At 40.9% G+C, this 11,850-nt stretch overlaps 1 protein-coding gene across 1 annotated transcript in view; it reads right to left on the bottom strand.

The window, feature by feature from the left end:
- Nucleotides 1-1,963: 1,963 nt before the first annotated feature.
- The window catches only part of LOC102197715 (speckle-type POZ protein), a 17,489-nt gene continuing 7,602 nt past the window's right edge, over nt 1,964-11,850 (bottom strand). Inside the window, exons 2-10 of the mRNA XM_005749303.1 lie at nt 10,946-11,146; nt 10,734-10,855; nt 9,159-9,310; nt 8,895-9,022; nt 8,632-8,809; nt 8,481-8,536; nt 6,931-7,053; nt 5,595-5,737; nt 1,964-3,712 (exon numbers count right to left, since the gene is read on the bottom strand). Coding sequence (XP_005749360.1) covers nt 3,568-3,712; nt 5,595-5,737; nt 6,931-7,053; nt 8,481-8,536; nt 8,632-8,809; nt 8,895-9,022; nt 9,159-9,310; nt 10,734-10,855; nt 10,946-11,023 — 1,125 coding nt within the window. The 5' untranslated portion in view covers nt 11,024-11,146 and the 3' untranslated portion in view covers nt 1,964-3,567. The remainder of the gene's footprint in view (nt 3,713-5,594; nt 5,738-6,930; nt 7,054-8,480; nt 8,537-8,631; nt 8,810-8,894; nt 9,023-9,158; nt 9,311-10,733; nt 10,856-10,945; nt 11,147-11,850) is intronic.

The raw sequence follows: 11,850 nt of genomic DNA, 5'->3' as shown, positions 1-11,850 counted from the left end.
GCTATAAAAGATGAAGCGCACAGGTTTAAGCTTTGTGTTATTCCAATACATCTTGCTTTCCATTGCTAACAAAGTATGCTTGTCGTTGCCCACACGTGCAGGTTCGCATTATCTTTGAACAGCTGGCAGGTTAAACAGGCATGTCAGACTGTCTTTGAATAAACCTCAGTCTTATAACCTTGTTAAACTGTGTCTGCAGTTTAAACCCAGAGTGGCTCAGATTGAAACTAAGGTGCACGCGAGAGTGCAGGGGTATGGTTCAGGAAACGGTTCAGGAGGTGCAATTAAACACATCTGCTCGATCACTGCACTCAAGGCACTGGCAACTAACCTTTTCTGCCGGGCAGATGGATGTTTAATGACCCAGACACAGGCCGCTAACTCGATTAAGTAGGTGACAGAGGTTAAAGACACCCCTCACCATCCACCACTGTTTCCAGCTGCTCCCGGAGTGGCTGGAAACAGCAGGGAGAACGCTTCTGTCAACAGCTGCAAGTGCAGTCAACCATATTACGGAGTCTCAGCATCCTATGCAGCATACTGCTTTTTCTAAATTAGCAAGGACAGAGTGGTGGGAGGACCATCCACTACCAAAGACATATTAAAGTTCTATGCAGACATTTGATTTCAGCTTCTCTGCAGGGGCGGCACCAGGAAGTTTTCAGTAAAGTGAAAATAATATATGGATAAGAGTGATTTGAAATCGCAAACTAACCTAGATAATTCTCCTTGCTGACAATTACAGTGAACAACACTTTTTAAAAAATGGACTAAATGTTCTTTGTGCAATCTAATGTCCCCTGTTGGTTTAAGGTATTTCCTGTTGGTTTCTCTTGTCAGGCCTAGAGAATATCGTCATAGCAACAAAGACAGTACCCCCCCCTTCAGTTTGAGATTTTCAGATTGCTTTTTGAGATTGCTTATACAGTTCTCTTAAGTTCCTGCAAGGGTAATCCAGCACTTTAGGAAAAAAAATGCAGTCATTCTGCCGCTTTGTTGCTGGGCTCAATATTATTGCGTTTGGTTTCAAGTAGATGGTTTACTCAGACTGCAAAGTCCTTAAATTCTGTGGCTGCAAAAAAAGCCCAAAGCATCGCCCATCAACCACTGTACTTGACAGTTTTTTTGAGGTGTTTGTTCTTATATGCTGTTATTTTCACCAAACATGGCGCTGTGCATTATGGCCAATCTATACCACTGTTCAAAAGATTTTTTGCCAAAGTCTCGTGGTTTGGTTAGATGAGACTTGGCTGTGCTGCCATGTTCTTTTTAGAGAGAAAAGGTGTGCTCCTGCAAATTCTTTAAAACAAGCCACACTTTCTAATAGTAATGTCATGAAATTTGGGTGACACCTAACTCTTGGGTTTGTTTTTTAATTTCTATTTTTCCTTTCCACAGTTTCTCAGTGTTGCACTGCATTGAATGTTCACATTCAATACATTTGCTAAATTGCCAGCACCTGGTTGCCTCTTACCCTGTAAATTCTTATGGAAGCAAGAGGTATACTTAGTCTTAAATTTTAAAAAAATGACACTGTGTAATACGTCACGTGTTGCGGTTCATCCAACCACAAGACCTATGGATCAGATTATTGTTACACAACATCTGTTATGTAAAACCTTAATACTTCTTTTTACCTTGACTGTACATATCTTTTATACCGTCCATTGTTATGAACAATATCTATGATTTATTGTTCTCCTAAGCTGCTATACAGTGAGTAATAATAGATTGCAACAACATCTGCCAGAATTTGGGTATTGGAGACAGAATATAGTCTATATATAATAATTAATAGCTAACGGTCTAAGACATTTAGGATAAAGTCTGTGCTCACTTCAAAATATTTTTCTGTGGCAAAACTCCACAAATTCTCTTTCCTTTGGAGATTTATGTGCCTTTAAGCAAACGTTTGACTACAACATACATAACTCAGAGAGAAATACCCAGACAAAGCTTGCACTGCATTCAATACAAAATAGTTGTGGTTTATTCTTTTGGGAACAAAAAATGGCAACAACTAAGTGTCACTTCTCATATTCAGCGATATCTACAGGAAAGAAACAACAATGGTTCCTTCTATCAATTACCATTTTTCACCAGGTTAAAATGATAACTTCAAAAATGTATTTCATATGGTTTTACCTTGGTGTGCATGTGTTTCACATTATGTCTATTCTGAACATTAAAACGTGTTCATTTCAATTTCATTTCCCTTCAGTCTTCATGCCTGCAAAGAATTTCTCTGTTGAAAATGCTTTTGTTTAAACACAGCTTCAAAAGCACTGGTGTCTGTACAAATTCCTATGAAAAAAAAATAGAAATAACATTTTTGAGGGAAAAAAAATACCTCTCATAAAATAACATCGACACGCCTTATCGGACTCTAATGTAACCATTTCTTAACCTCCCTTTGTTGTCTTCTAGTAGGTTTGTCTGTCTACACCTTAGACATCATTTTCTCTCAAGGGCTACAAAGAGATCCAGACACAAAACAAATTTCCCCAAGAATGACATCCAGTTGTGCGTTGCTATTTTCTGTATCCTTTTTAAACTGGTTTTCTCCACTAATTAAAAAACAAACAAAAAAAACAAAACAAAACAAATGAAAAGAGATGCAGATGAAGTTTGAAGAGTTCTACATGGGAGATCATGTGTTGGTTTTTTTTGTCACTTGCTGATAAATCTTTTTAAAGGGTACTTGTTCTTGGTGGTCCAGCTGGGTCTCTAGTCCAAGAAGCTTGCGTCAATGTGTGCTTGCCTACAGTATTTCTACTTTACTGCTGGTAAGGGTTGACACGGGGGTGACCTGTGAATTTAGTGCAATGTTTTCCCCACTTTCTTTGGGAAAATTTGATGATTTTAGGCCCATATCTGCTGTTGCTGCTTCTTTTTTGTTTTTTTGACTAGCCCTTGGTTGTCTTTCTTGGGGTCTTCTAGTTTGAAAGGCCCATTTCATCTTCTTTAGTCCCTCACAGGCCCACGTGTCCTGTAGTCTTTGGGCTTCTCTCACGGCTCTACTCCAAACACTAAGAACAGAGCAAAAAAAGAAGCCATGTGATAAAATAGACACTTAAAAGACCTTATCTGCAATAGTCCTTCAAGCCTCCAAGTTTCAAAAACGGTTGGCTCTTGTTGGGTTCATGTGTCCAGTTCTTCCTCCTGAACAGATTTCAAAGTAGGAACTACCAAGGATTTTGGATTTATTCACGGAAAAGAAACCTCACTAAACCAGAGCCGAGGAGAAAGGAGAGGGTGCTGTGGGTTTTTCTTTTTCCTTTGTAAACAACAAAACATCCACTTAACAATCCCACTTCTCCCTCTCGTCCATCTCTTCCTCCTCCTTCCCTCCATCTTTAGAAGAGACTAAATACAGCAGGTTCTGGATGGGGCAGAAGGGGGAGATTTGGGGAGAGGCTGTAGGTAGTGTAGTAGGTAACAGCAAGGGGGAAAGGTTGTCCCTGTGTGTTTGAGGGTTGGGGGGGGATCTGTGTGTTTTTGTGAGTGCATGTATGTGCAAAGGTGTGAGTTTGTATGAGTGTGTGTGGATGCCTTCCTGTGGGACTGTTAGGACTGTTTGAGGCGTTTGCGTGGGGGTCCGAGGAAAGGGCACTGAGCAGAAGCCAGGGAGCGATACGCTTCAGCCACCAGGTGCGGATGAGACGCCACCATGGACTTCCAGCCTGCTGTCTCCATCACCTCTGCAGCATGGCTGGTGGATGAGATGAGAAAGGAAGAAAATAAAAAAGATTACAAATCAAGTTTTCCTTAAGTAAACACATGCATAACAAATGTACAGACAGGCAACCTGGAAATCCTAAATAATGGCAGATTGTTTGGATCCAATTTTCCTGTGAATAGTACAGACTGCGTGAAACCATTTTACAGGTGTTATACTTCTGCCAAGGTCCGCTTGAGGCTGATTGACTGAAGTTTCCCTGTCAGATGGTGAACGTGGCTTTGCCAATTTTTAGTTATCATGCAGACTTTGTGGAAAATTTACACAACAATGCTCCAATTACTCCAATTACTGTGCCTTCAGACTTCAAAGAATGATAACAGGAATGACTGCTGGGCTGTGGTGACTCCAGCTGCTGGTTTACAATAGTGCTCAAAAGATACAAAACCTCCATTTCCAGTTAAATGTTTATCCTTAAAGTAGGAGCCAGAATCAGGAGTTCAACTAAAGCTTAAGGGAGAGTTGGAAGCCTAAACCGGTGTAATCCCACATCATGACTGAGATTATAGTGGCAATTTTTTTTCTAATATACTTTTTATTCATTATTACCTGAAAGTAGTGAGAGCACAAAGTCATCAGTGAAGTGTTCACAGAGGTCACAGATCAAGGGAAGCGATGGGCATTTTCCCAACAGACTGTTACACTTTCAGTTAAAGGTAAACATAGTGTAAACGTAATGGTAATTGTATGATTTTTAATGATTTCGTTCTCATCTTTTATGCCTAAAAAAACCCCCCAAAAACAAACAAAAAAACAAAACAAAGAGATGGGTGCACAAATTTTAATTTTGGATTTTTCTAATCCACACAGGGTGAAAATAACACATACAGCCTCAAATATATACATACCTTCTACTAATATTTGGTTAAATGTCCCTTAGCAAGTTGCACCTTTTGGTAACCATCAACAAACTTCTGGCATGATCCAGCCTGAATCGTCTTGGCAGAGTAGTTTCATGGCATAAACCCAGCTCTTAAGCTTAGCTCACAAATTTTCAACAGGGTTGAGGTCGGAGCTTTGGGAACACCATTACATAGGCTTGTGGAAACATCTGGCCACACCTGTACATACAGACTATAGCCCTGACGGTCACAGAACTAGCCGTTTGCTTCCATACACTTCATTCTGTTGTCTCCTATTCAAAAGCAGACTCAGTTTTTCTTTTGTACCGCAAACTGAAACTCTTTCATTCTCCCATTTTGCCTGATAAATAATAATTAAATGGACACATAGTAGCAGTTAAACGGAATCACATGCTAATGCAGTTCCTCAATCATACAACATCCGCCCTTCATTTATGCTTCTATGGATACACAGCGAGTTTGAATCCTTCTGATGGAAAAAATGTTTTGGGGACAAAGAAGTCCATATTGAAAAGATATAATTATATTATATTATGTTAGCAGAAATGTTGTTAAATCATGTTTTGTCGAGCCACATCGCCCGGCCCTACATTAACAAAAAAAAGAAAGATAATAGTAATATCTGAGCCCACCATCAGCACAGACGTGTGTTAATATCACACTTTCAGTCAACAGAGGAGGTGACAACAGACTAGTGAGGAGTCAGGTTGCCCCGATCCCTATGAAAGCCATGGCAGGGTTTAATAATATCAGGCAGACCACTCCACGGGGGCATATGTGAAATTAAAATCACTAACTGGCACAGAGCCATCAAGAGATGAGGCGAGCTCAGGTACTACCTGTAATGATGCCAAGATAAAGAAGAACGACAAGAACCATACTGACATGACAGAGACAGGATGTACAGTGGATGTGGAGGACCTGCGAGTGCGTGAAAAAGGTGTTGGAAACCCTATTGCATGTGACGATGAGCTCTTTTTTCTTCAACTTACTAGTTAATGAAGTCGACGGCCTGCGTTTTGAGCTGGTCGGCGCTGTGCAGGTCAGCGAGGATCAGGATCTCAGCAGCGTTTTCCACAGACAGGCTAGTGCACAGCGCGTCCTCACACATGACCTTCAGTCTCTCCAGAGCATACTGTAAAAGAGTGGATACAAGAAGATTGGCATTTTCCTCTTCTCCATCAGTATCTATGTGGTCTCTGCTGTCACAGTTGACCATTTCAGTGTTCAAACACAGAGCTTCGTTTAGTCTTGTTGTCAGTGGGGTCTGATCTATAAAATATATTATGCTTTAAAGAGATAAATAGGAGAGTAGGATATAAACATTTCAATGCTCGACCTCTGAGGGAAACTGTCTCAAAGCCAGCTCCACATTTGGTGTCATGGAGGAGTGAGATCAGCGTTAAATCATCCAACTGTTCACTGAAATCATAAAGTCTTACTGGGAAAAGGTTTACTGGGTACACTTGTATCATGCCATGCATTAATGCAACTAATTATCTTTACCTCAAGGGATTTCTGAAAGCTCTCTGCAAAATATACTTAGGACTAATTACAGTCTATAAGCTCTGTAGTTGTATAAGGTTTTGTCTGCACTAGATTATCAAGAGAAGAAAGGAGGGAAAAAACATGTTAGATGAAACATTTCATGTTTAGTTGTTCATTATTCTCCAAAAACTGACAGAGAGCCCTCAGAAACAGTGCTGAGCTGTGTGGTAGCATCCAAACCTCATTACAGTAACTTCTGCACTGGTCATGTGACGCACACTGTGTAAAAAAGCCCTTTTGTTTTATAGCCACAGTCACTGCAGAAGCAGGTGGGGTGAATTGATGAATGCAGTTTTTCTGAGGGTCACAACCCCCCCGAATGATTTTTTTTTTCTTAACAGAATTCGATCCAAGCTCTCTGTGGGCTCGATTCAAAAGGTCTCTCATACACATGCTCAGTGGGCTCAAATTCCTCCATTGTCCACTAATTGCACCGGTTGACAGTTCAATCCCCACATGTTAAGGTGCCCTTGGGAAAGACACTGAACACCAGGTTACTCCCCAATGGCAGGTAAATCAAATTTTTTCCGAGCCTTAAAAACCCCAGAAAATGGCTCGTTGTATTTGAGTTTTACCAATTCAGTCATTTGTAATTTTATTTTATCCCATTCATGTTCACAGAAAGCCAACAGCAACACTAGTCACGCACGAGCTCTGTGGCCTCAACGTGCAGGTGCCTCAAACTGTAGAAATCCTGAGTATGTGGCCATGTTACAAACAGGCAACAGGCTTTCCCACATCCACAGAGTGTCGGGTAGCAGCTTCCCACTCTTATATTACCTTATCAGCTGCTGCAAGCAAGTCATCTGCCATTTTGTCCAGGTTTGGAGCCTTGTCTGTGTAAATGAAGCACATCATCTCTTTGAAAACCTCGGGCTCCACATCGTTGATCTCCACACGATTCTGACAAGACACAAGGGATGGAGACTGAATGAAGCATTGATGACATGAGCTTTAACTGCACTTCAACAGCACATTTGTATCACACCAGAAAAATTTAAATCCATCCTGATTTTATTTATAAAGCACTTTTTAAAAACCAAGAGTTACAAAGCACGAAAGCACCACAGAACAATAAAACAATAATAAACGAGGGTAAGAACACACTTTCTCATTTTTTTTATTCCTCGAGTTAAAAGCCAAGGAATAAAAATGAGTTTTAAAATGCGTTTTTGAAAACAGGCAAAGATGTACAGGGAAATAATTCCATAATTTGGGGATGATAGCTGATGAAGCTTGACCCCTGGTTTTCAGACAGGTTTCTGGGACTTTCAGCCGGTCCTCAGCGACCTCAAGGAACATGTAGTTCAGCAGGTCACGTGCAAAAATATATATAGTGGTGCTGATCCATTAAGAGGTTTTAAAAAGAAATAATAAAATCTTAAAATGAATCTTAAAAATGAACGTAGAGCCAGTGGAGGGAAACCAAGACAGAGGAAATGAACCTGTGGTATTTTGAACTAACTGTGATCACAGGAAGCGTTACTAAGGCCAACATAAAGCCCATTACAGTTCTCCAGACACACTGTGTTAAAGGATGCTCAAAAACATTTAGAAATAAAGCAGATTTTGACCTCAAGTGGTAAAAAAAACAAAACAAAAACATTTAATGGCATCATTTATCTGCTTATCTAGTTTAAACACAGTCACAGTCCACTGTGCGTCTAACATGTAGCTGCTCAGAGGGCACAGGTCCAGGAGAAGATCAGCACACTGGGTCAAAAACAATGACCTCATTCTTAATAAAAATTATTTATACTGCTGAAATGCAGAAATCAGTAATTAAGCAGCTTTACATGAGCAAGAGAACATTTTTTATTGAAATATTTGGAGTGCACTTGCATAGTCATCAGGTAAGTTTGAGACTGTCTTGCGTATCAGCCTAGTGTGATCCATTATTTACACCTACATTAGCAGTCACTTAATAATACCCATAGGCATTTGTGGTTAAATTACTGAAAGAGTTCAGTTTGGCTGAATTCAGTATTATCTGTAATTTAATAAATTCATAAAGGCCATTTTATGCCAACCACTCCTGCAATCTCACTTCTTACACTCACCTGTGCAAAAATGAAAAAGGAAAAAAAAAAAAAAAGCTATTCTGTGCGTCTGCAGCTTTGTCAGTGAAGGATGAATCCTGACCCCCAAGATCGGCAGGACAATTGCATTTCAGCTGTGCTATCATTCAGTTTCACCAAACGGCTCTGTGCTGCAGCCATTTGACAGCACGCAATCCTTCACTCGTTTTAACCTCACATCACGGCAGTGAAAATCTGAGGATTTAAAAAAGAAAAAAGAAAAAAAGAAAAGCTTTGGGACCTTGGGTTTACCTTTTTGCTCTCTTCCATCTCGTGCTCAAACATGGCGCTGAATACTGGGGAACGTGCTAGGAAACAGGAAGAGAACAACTTGCAGTCATGGCGCTAATTAGCAAAAACTTGAATAAATTTCAATATATAAACATGAAGAAGAAGCTTGTACCTGCTAGGATGGCTTTATGTGCTTGAAACTCCTGGCCAGCCACACACAGGGAGCAGTCTGTGAAACGTGAGTTCTCCCACAGGCCGCCCAGCTCGTCTGCTAGCCGGCAGTCGGGTACCTTTACCATGTTCATGGTGTTCTGACCAGAAATGTTGACAGAGTCCTGCACCACACTCACCTCAAGGGGACAAATGTAATGAAATGCAATGCGTCAAAAATGCAAGGTCAGAAAGAAAAGGCAACAGCAAAATGTAGCCACGTACCTCACAGAAGAGCGTGAGCTTGTCATCAGGTAGAAGGCCGTTGGCCTCATCTAGGAGGAAATCTCTCCGGATGAACTTTTTAAAACCCCAATCCTTCCCCTGGACAAAACGATACGCCCTCTGGCTTTCTGCAGAGCAGACACAGAGAAGCCACGATAAGGAAAGTCTAAGAAGAAACTATTTTACAAAAGCTCAATGCAGAAAAATTATTAACGCCTACAAAATCTGAAAATGTGTCTGTTTCACTGAATATTCTGTACTCACCCATGGCTTTGGTCTCCTCTCCCTTGGCGTTGAGGATAGAGAACTTGAACTTGGCACGCACCTCGGCTTTTGGACAGCTGACCAGCAGCAGGTAGAGGGACAGGTAATCTTTGCTCTCCTCATCCAGGCCCTTGGGATTCACCCGCAAACACCTGATGGGGACAGAAGATTCAACAAGAAGGTCAATGTAAAAATGTATTAACCCTTATTAGTATGTGTCATTCCTAACCAGTAGGACTGGGCTATATCATACCGTTCATGGTAATAGCGGTGTAATTTTGGGCAACGATAGGAAAATGAAATATCGCGATAGAATATGGGTAAAACGCACATGGCGGCGACGCAGAATGAGAAGCGCGAAAGCGGATCGTTGAATGAAACAGATGAACCAGAATTGGTTTGTAAAAATGCTGCAACGACAGGGGTGTGGAACTGGTTTAGCTTTCGTCCGTCAGATACACAACAAAACACTATTTTTGGTAGAGCATGCTAGCGGGCCGTCGTTATTACCGTGTTGTTTGGAAAATACGGCACACTTAAAATTAATCCTTTGATTTTTCTGAAAATCGACAGTGCCCCTCATAATCCCGTGTGCCTTATGTATGAACTCTGGTTGTGTTTACTGACCTCGAAACTATTTTATGTCGTACACGCTCAAAAATCTGTCAAATGTTTTAGTACGACTTTGCTACACCGCTTGATGGATTGTCCGAGCATTACGGCTGCTCCCTCGGCAGGCAGGAGCCTTGCGGAGTGATACGTACTGCGCTTCAACATAATATTACCGTATTGTGTGTGTATAAACTCTTTTTAAGTTTTGTGGATTTTATACATGGTTGTGCTCAGGATATGTCGGCCAATTTCCACTGGAAACGCCTTTTGGTTAAACTGTCAGCAATGAATTTGCATTTGCACTGTTAAATTTTTATATAACTTTAAAGCACATAAAAACAGCTGCTTGTTTAAGTGAAAATACATTAATGGGTTTTTTTGCACTAATAAAGTTGAGGAATTGTAAAGTATTTTGTCTAGTGTCAATTATATCATCAGTTATATCGTTATCGCAAATTTTCAAATGTATATCGTGATAAATATTTTTGGTCATATCGCCCTGCTCTACTAACCAGACTATTATGCTGTGCAAGGAAAGTGCAGAAGTTGCACACCAGGAAAGCTTAATGATTTCTTTGTTTTGGTGTATAAGGCTCTTTTATTGAAGTTGTACTAGAGGTCATTCATTAAGGCTAAATCAGGCTAAACCTGTGTTATAAATCTACATTTATGTTACGTTTGTACAGATTAAGAGATTTTAAAAAGAAATCTGATTAAAGCTAGGATGCTACATAAGGAAATGTTAGCCACGCTTTTTTGGATTTCCATGAGAATGCACAGTGAGAGATTTCTGAGAGATTAGAGCTTGGATGGCTCTAACTGAAATGATATTTGAGCAGTTTGCTTGACTGTTTGTAAACAGCTTGAAAGGCCTTCCATCAGACAGATTATTACATCTGTGTGTGTCAGTCTGAGCGGGATTATCCAAATGTTTGCAACAAAGCAGCCCTCATTCTGACGCACCATTTCAGCTTGTCATTGGCCCCAGAAGAGAAGGTGGAGCTCTTGATGACCTCCCCCATCTCCTCACGACAGAAGCTGAAGTTATTGATGGTCCACATGTAAGAGAACTTCACCACTTTGATCTGTTAAAAGGAAGAATACATTCAGAAAAGGCTTAGATTCATTAATCCGAGGTTCAATAGACAGCGAGCCTGAAACAAGAGTCATTTCACCTGAGTGTAGCACCAGCTCTCGGCCACAGGCCCGCTGGACATTTCCGCAGGGGGAGGGGGACTCGGGACTCTTGACATTGCCAGTGTGACAGATGTTTGGGGCAAGAGGGTGAGGAAGAGGAATCTGTCACTTCCACTCGTCAGTGTTCAGCCCAGACGTCCATCTGCATCGGTGCGCGTCACATGGAAGCTGTTTGCCCCCTGCAGGCAGAGAATGTGATGAATTAGTCTGAACCATACAAATGTTTAAGTTTCACTCACACACTGTACAAAAAAAAAACCAAAAAAAACATTTTACTGTGATGCCTCCATCAACCACTTGAGCTGCAGTTTATATCCAGACTGTAGAGACTAGTGCATGAATTCATGAGTTGTGGATAAAAAAAATAAAAAATAAAAAGGGAGGTTGCAGGGACCTTGAATTTCTGATCAAGTCATCCTTGAGTTTAAGTAAAAGTTTGCAAGTGACCTCGACCTTAGCCTGAACATTTGAGCCAAATTTGAAGTTATTCCCTGGAACAGTTTAAGCCATACAGTGTTCACAGAGACAGGACACTGGCGCTGGATCTTTCATTAATCTAGGTGAGACCGAATATCATTTCATTTGTGTGGCCCCTGCTGCACAATACTGAGGTTTGTTGGCTTGGAGTTAGATGAATTGTCCCTGACCCACTGGAGGACAGCAGGAGATCGATGGCACCATGCCTGTTCTAAGATCAATAACTGCTGCAGCTGCAATTAAGTCTCAAAAATGAACTGTAAATAAACAAGCCGTCTCCTAGGACTGTGCTAGGAGTTTGGACCCACTGGCCACGCTCCCTAATTAACTTAAAGTCACACAGAAGCGCCATGCAGATCAGTACATGCACACACACACACACACACATGCACACACACACACACAT

This window comes from Pundamilia nyererei, unplaced genomic scaffold, assembly GCF_000239375.1.
Source record: "Pundamilia nyererei isolate P.nyererei 1_Seehausen unplaced genomic scaffold, PunNye1.0 scaffold00240, whole genome shotgun sequence".
Classification (NCBI taxonomy): Eukaryota; Metazoa; Chordata; class Actinopteri; order Cichliformes; family Cichlidae; genus Pundamilia; species Pundamilia nyererei.
This window is presented reverse-complemented; position numbering and strand designations above follow the sequence as displayed.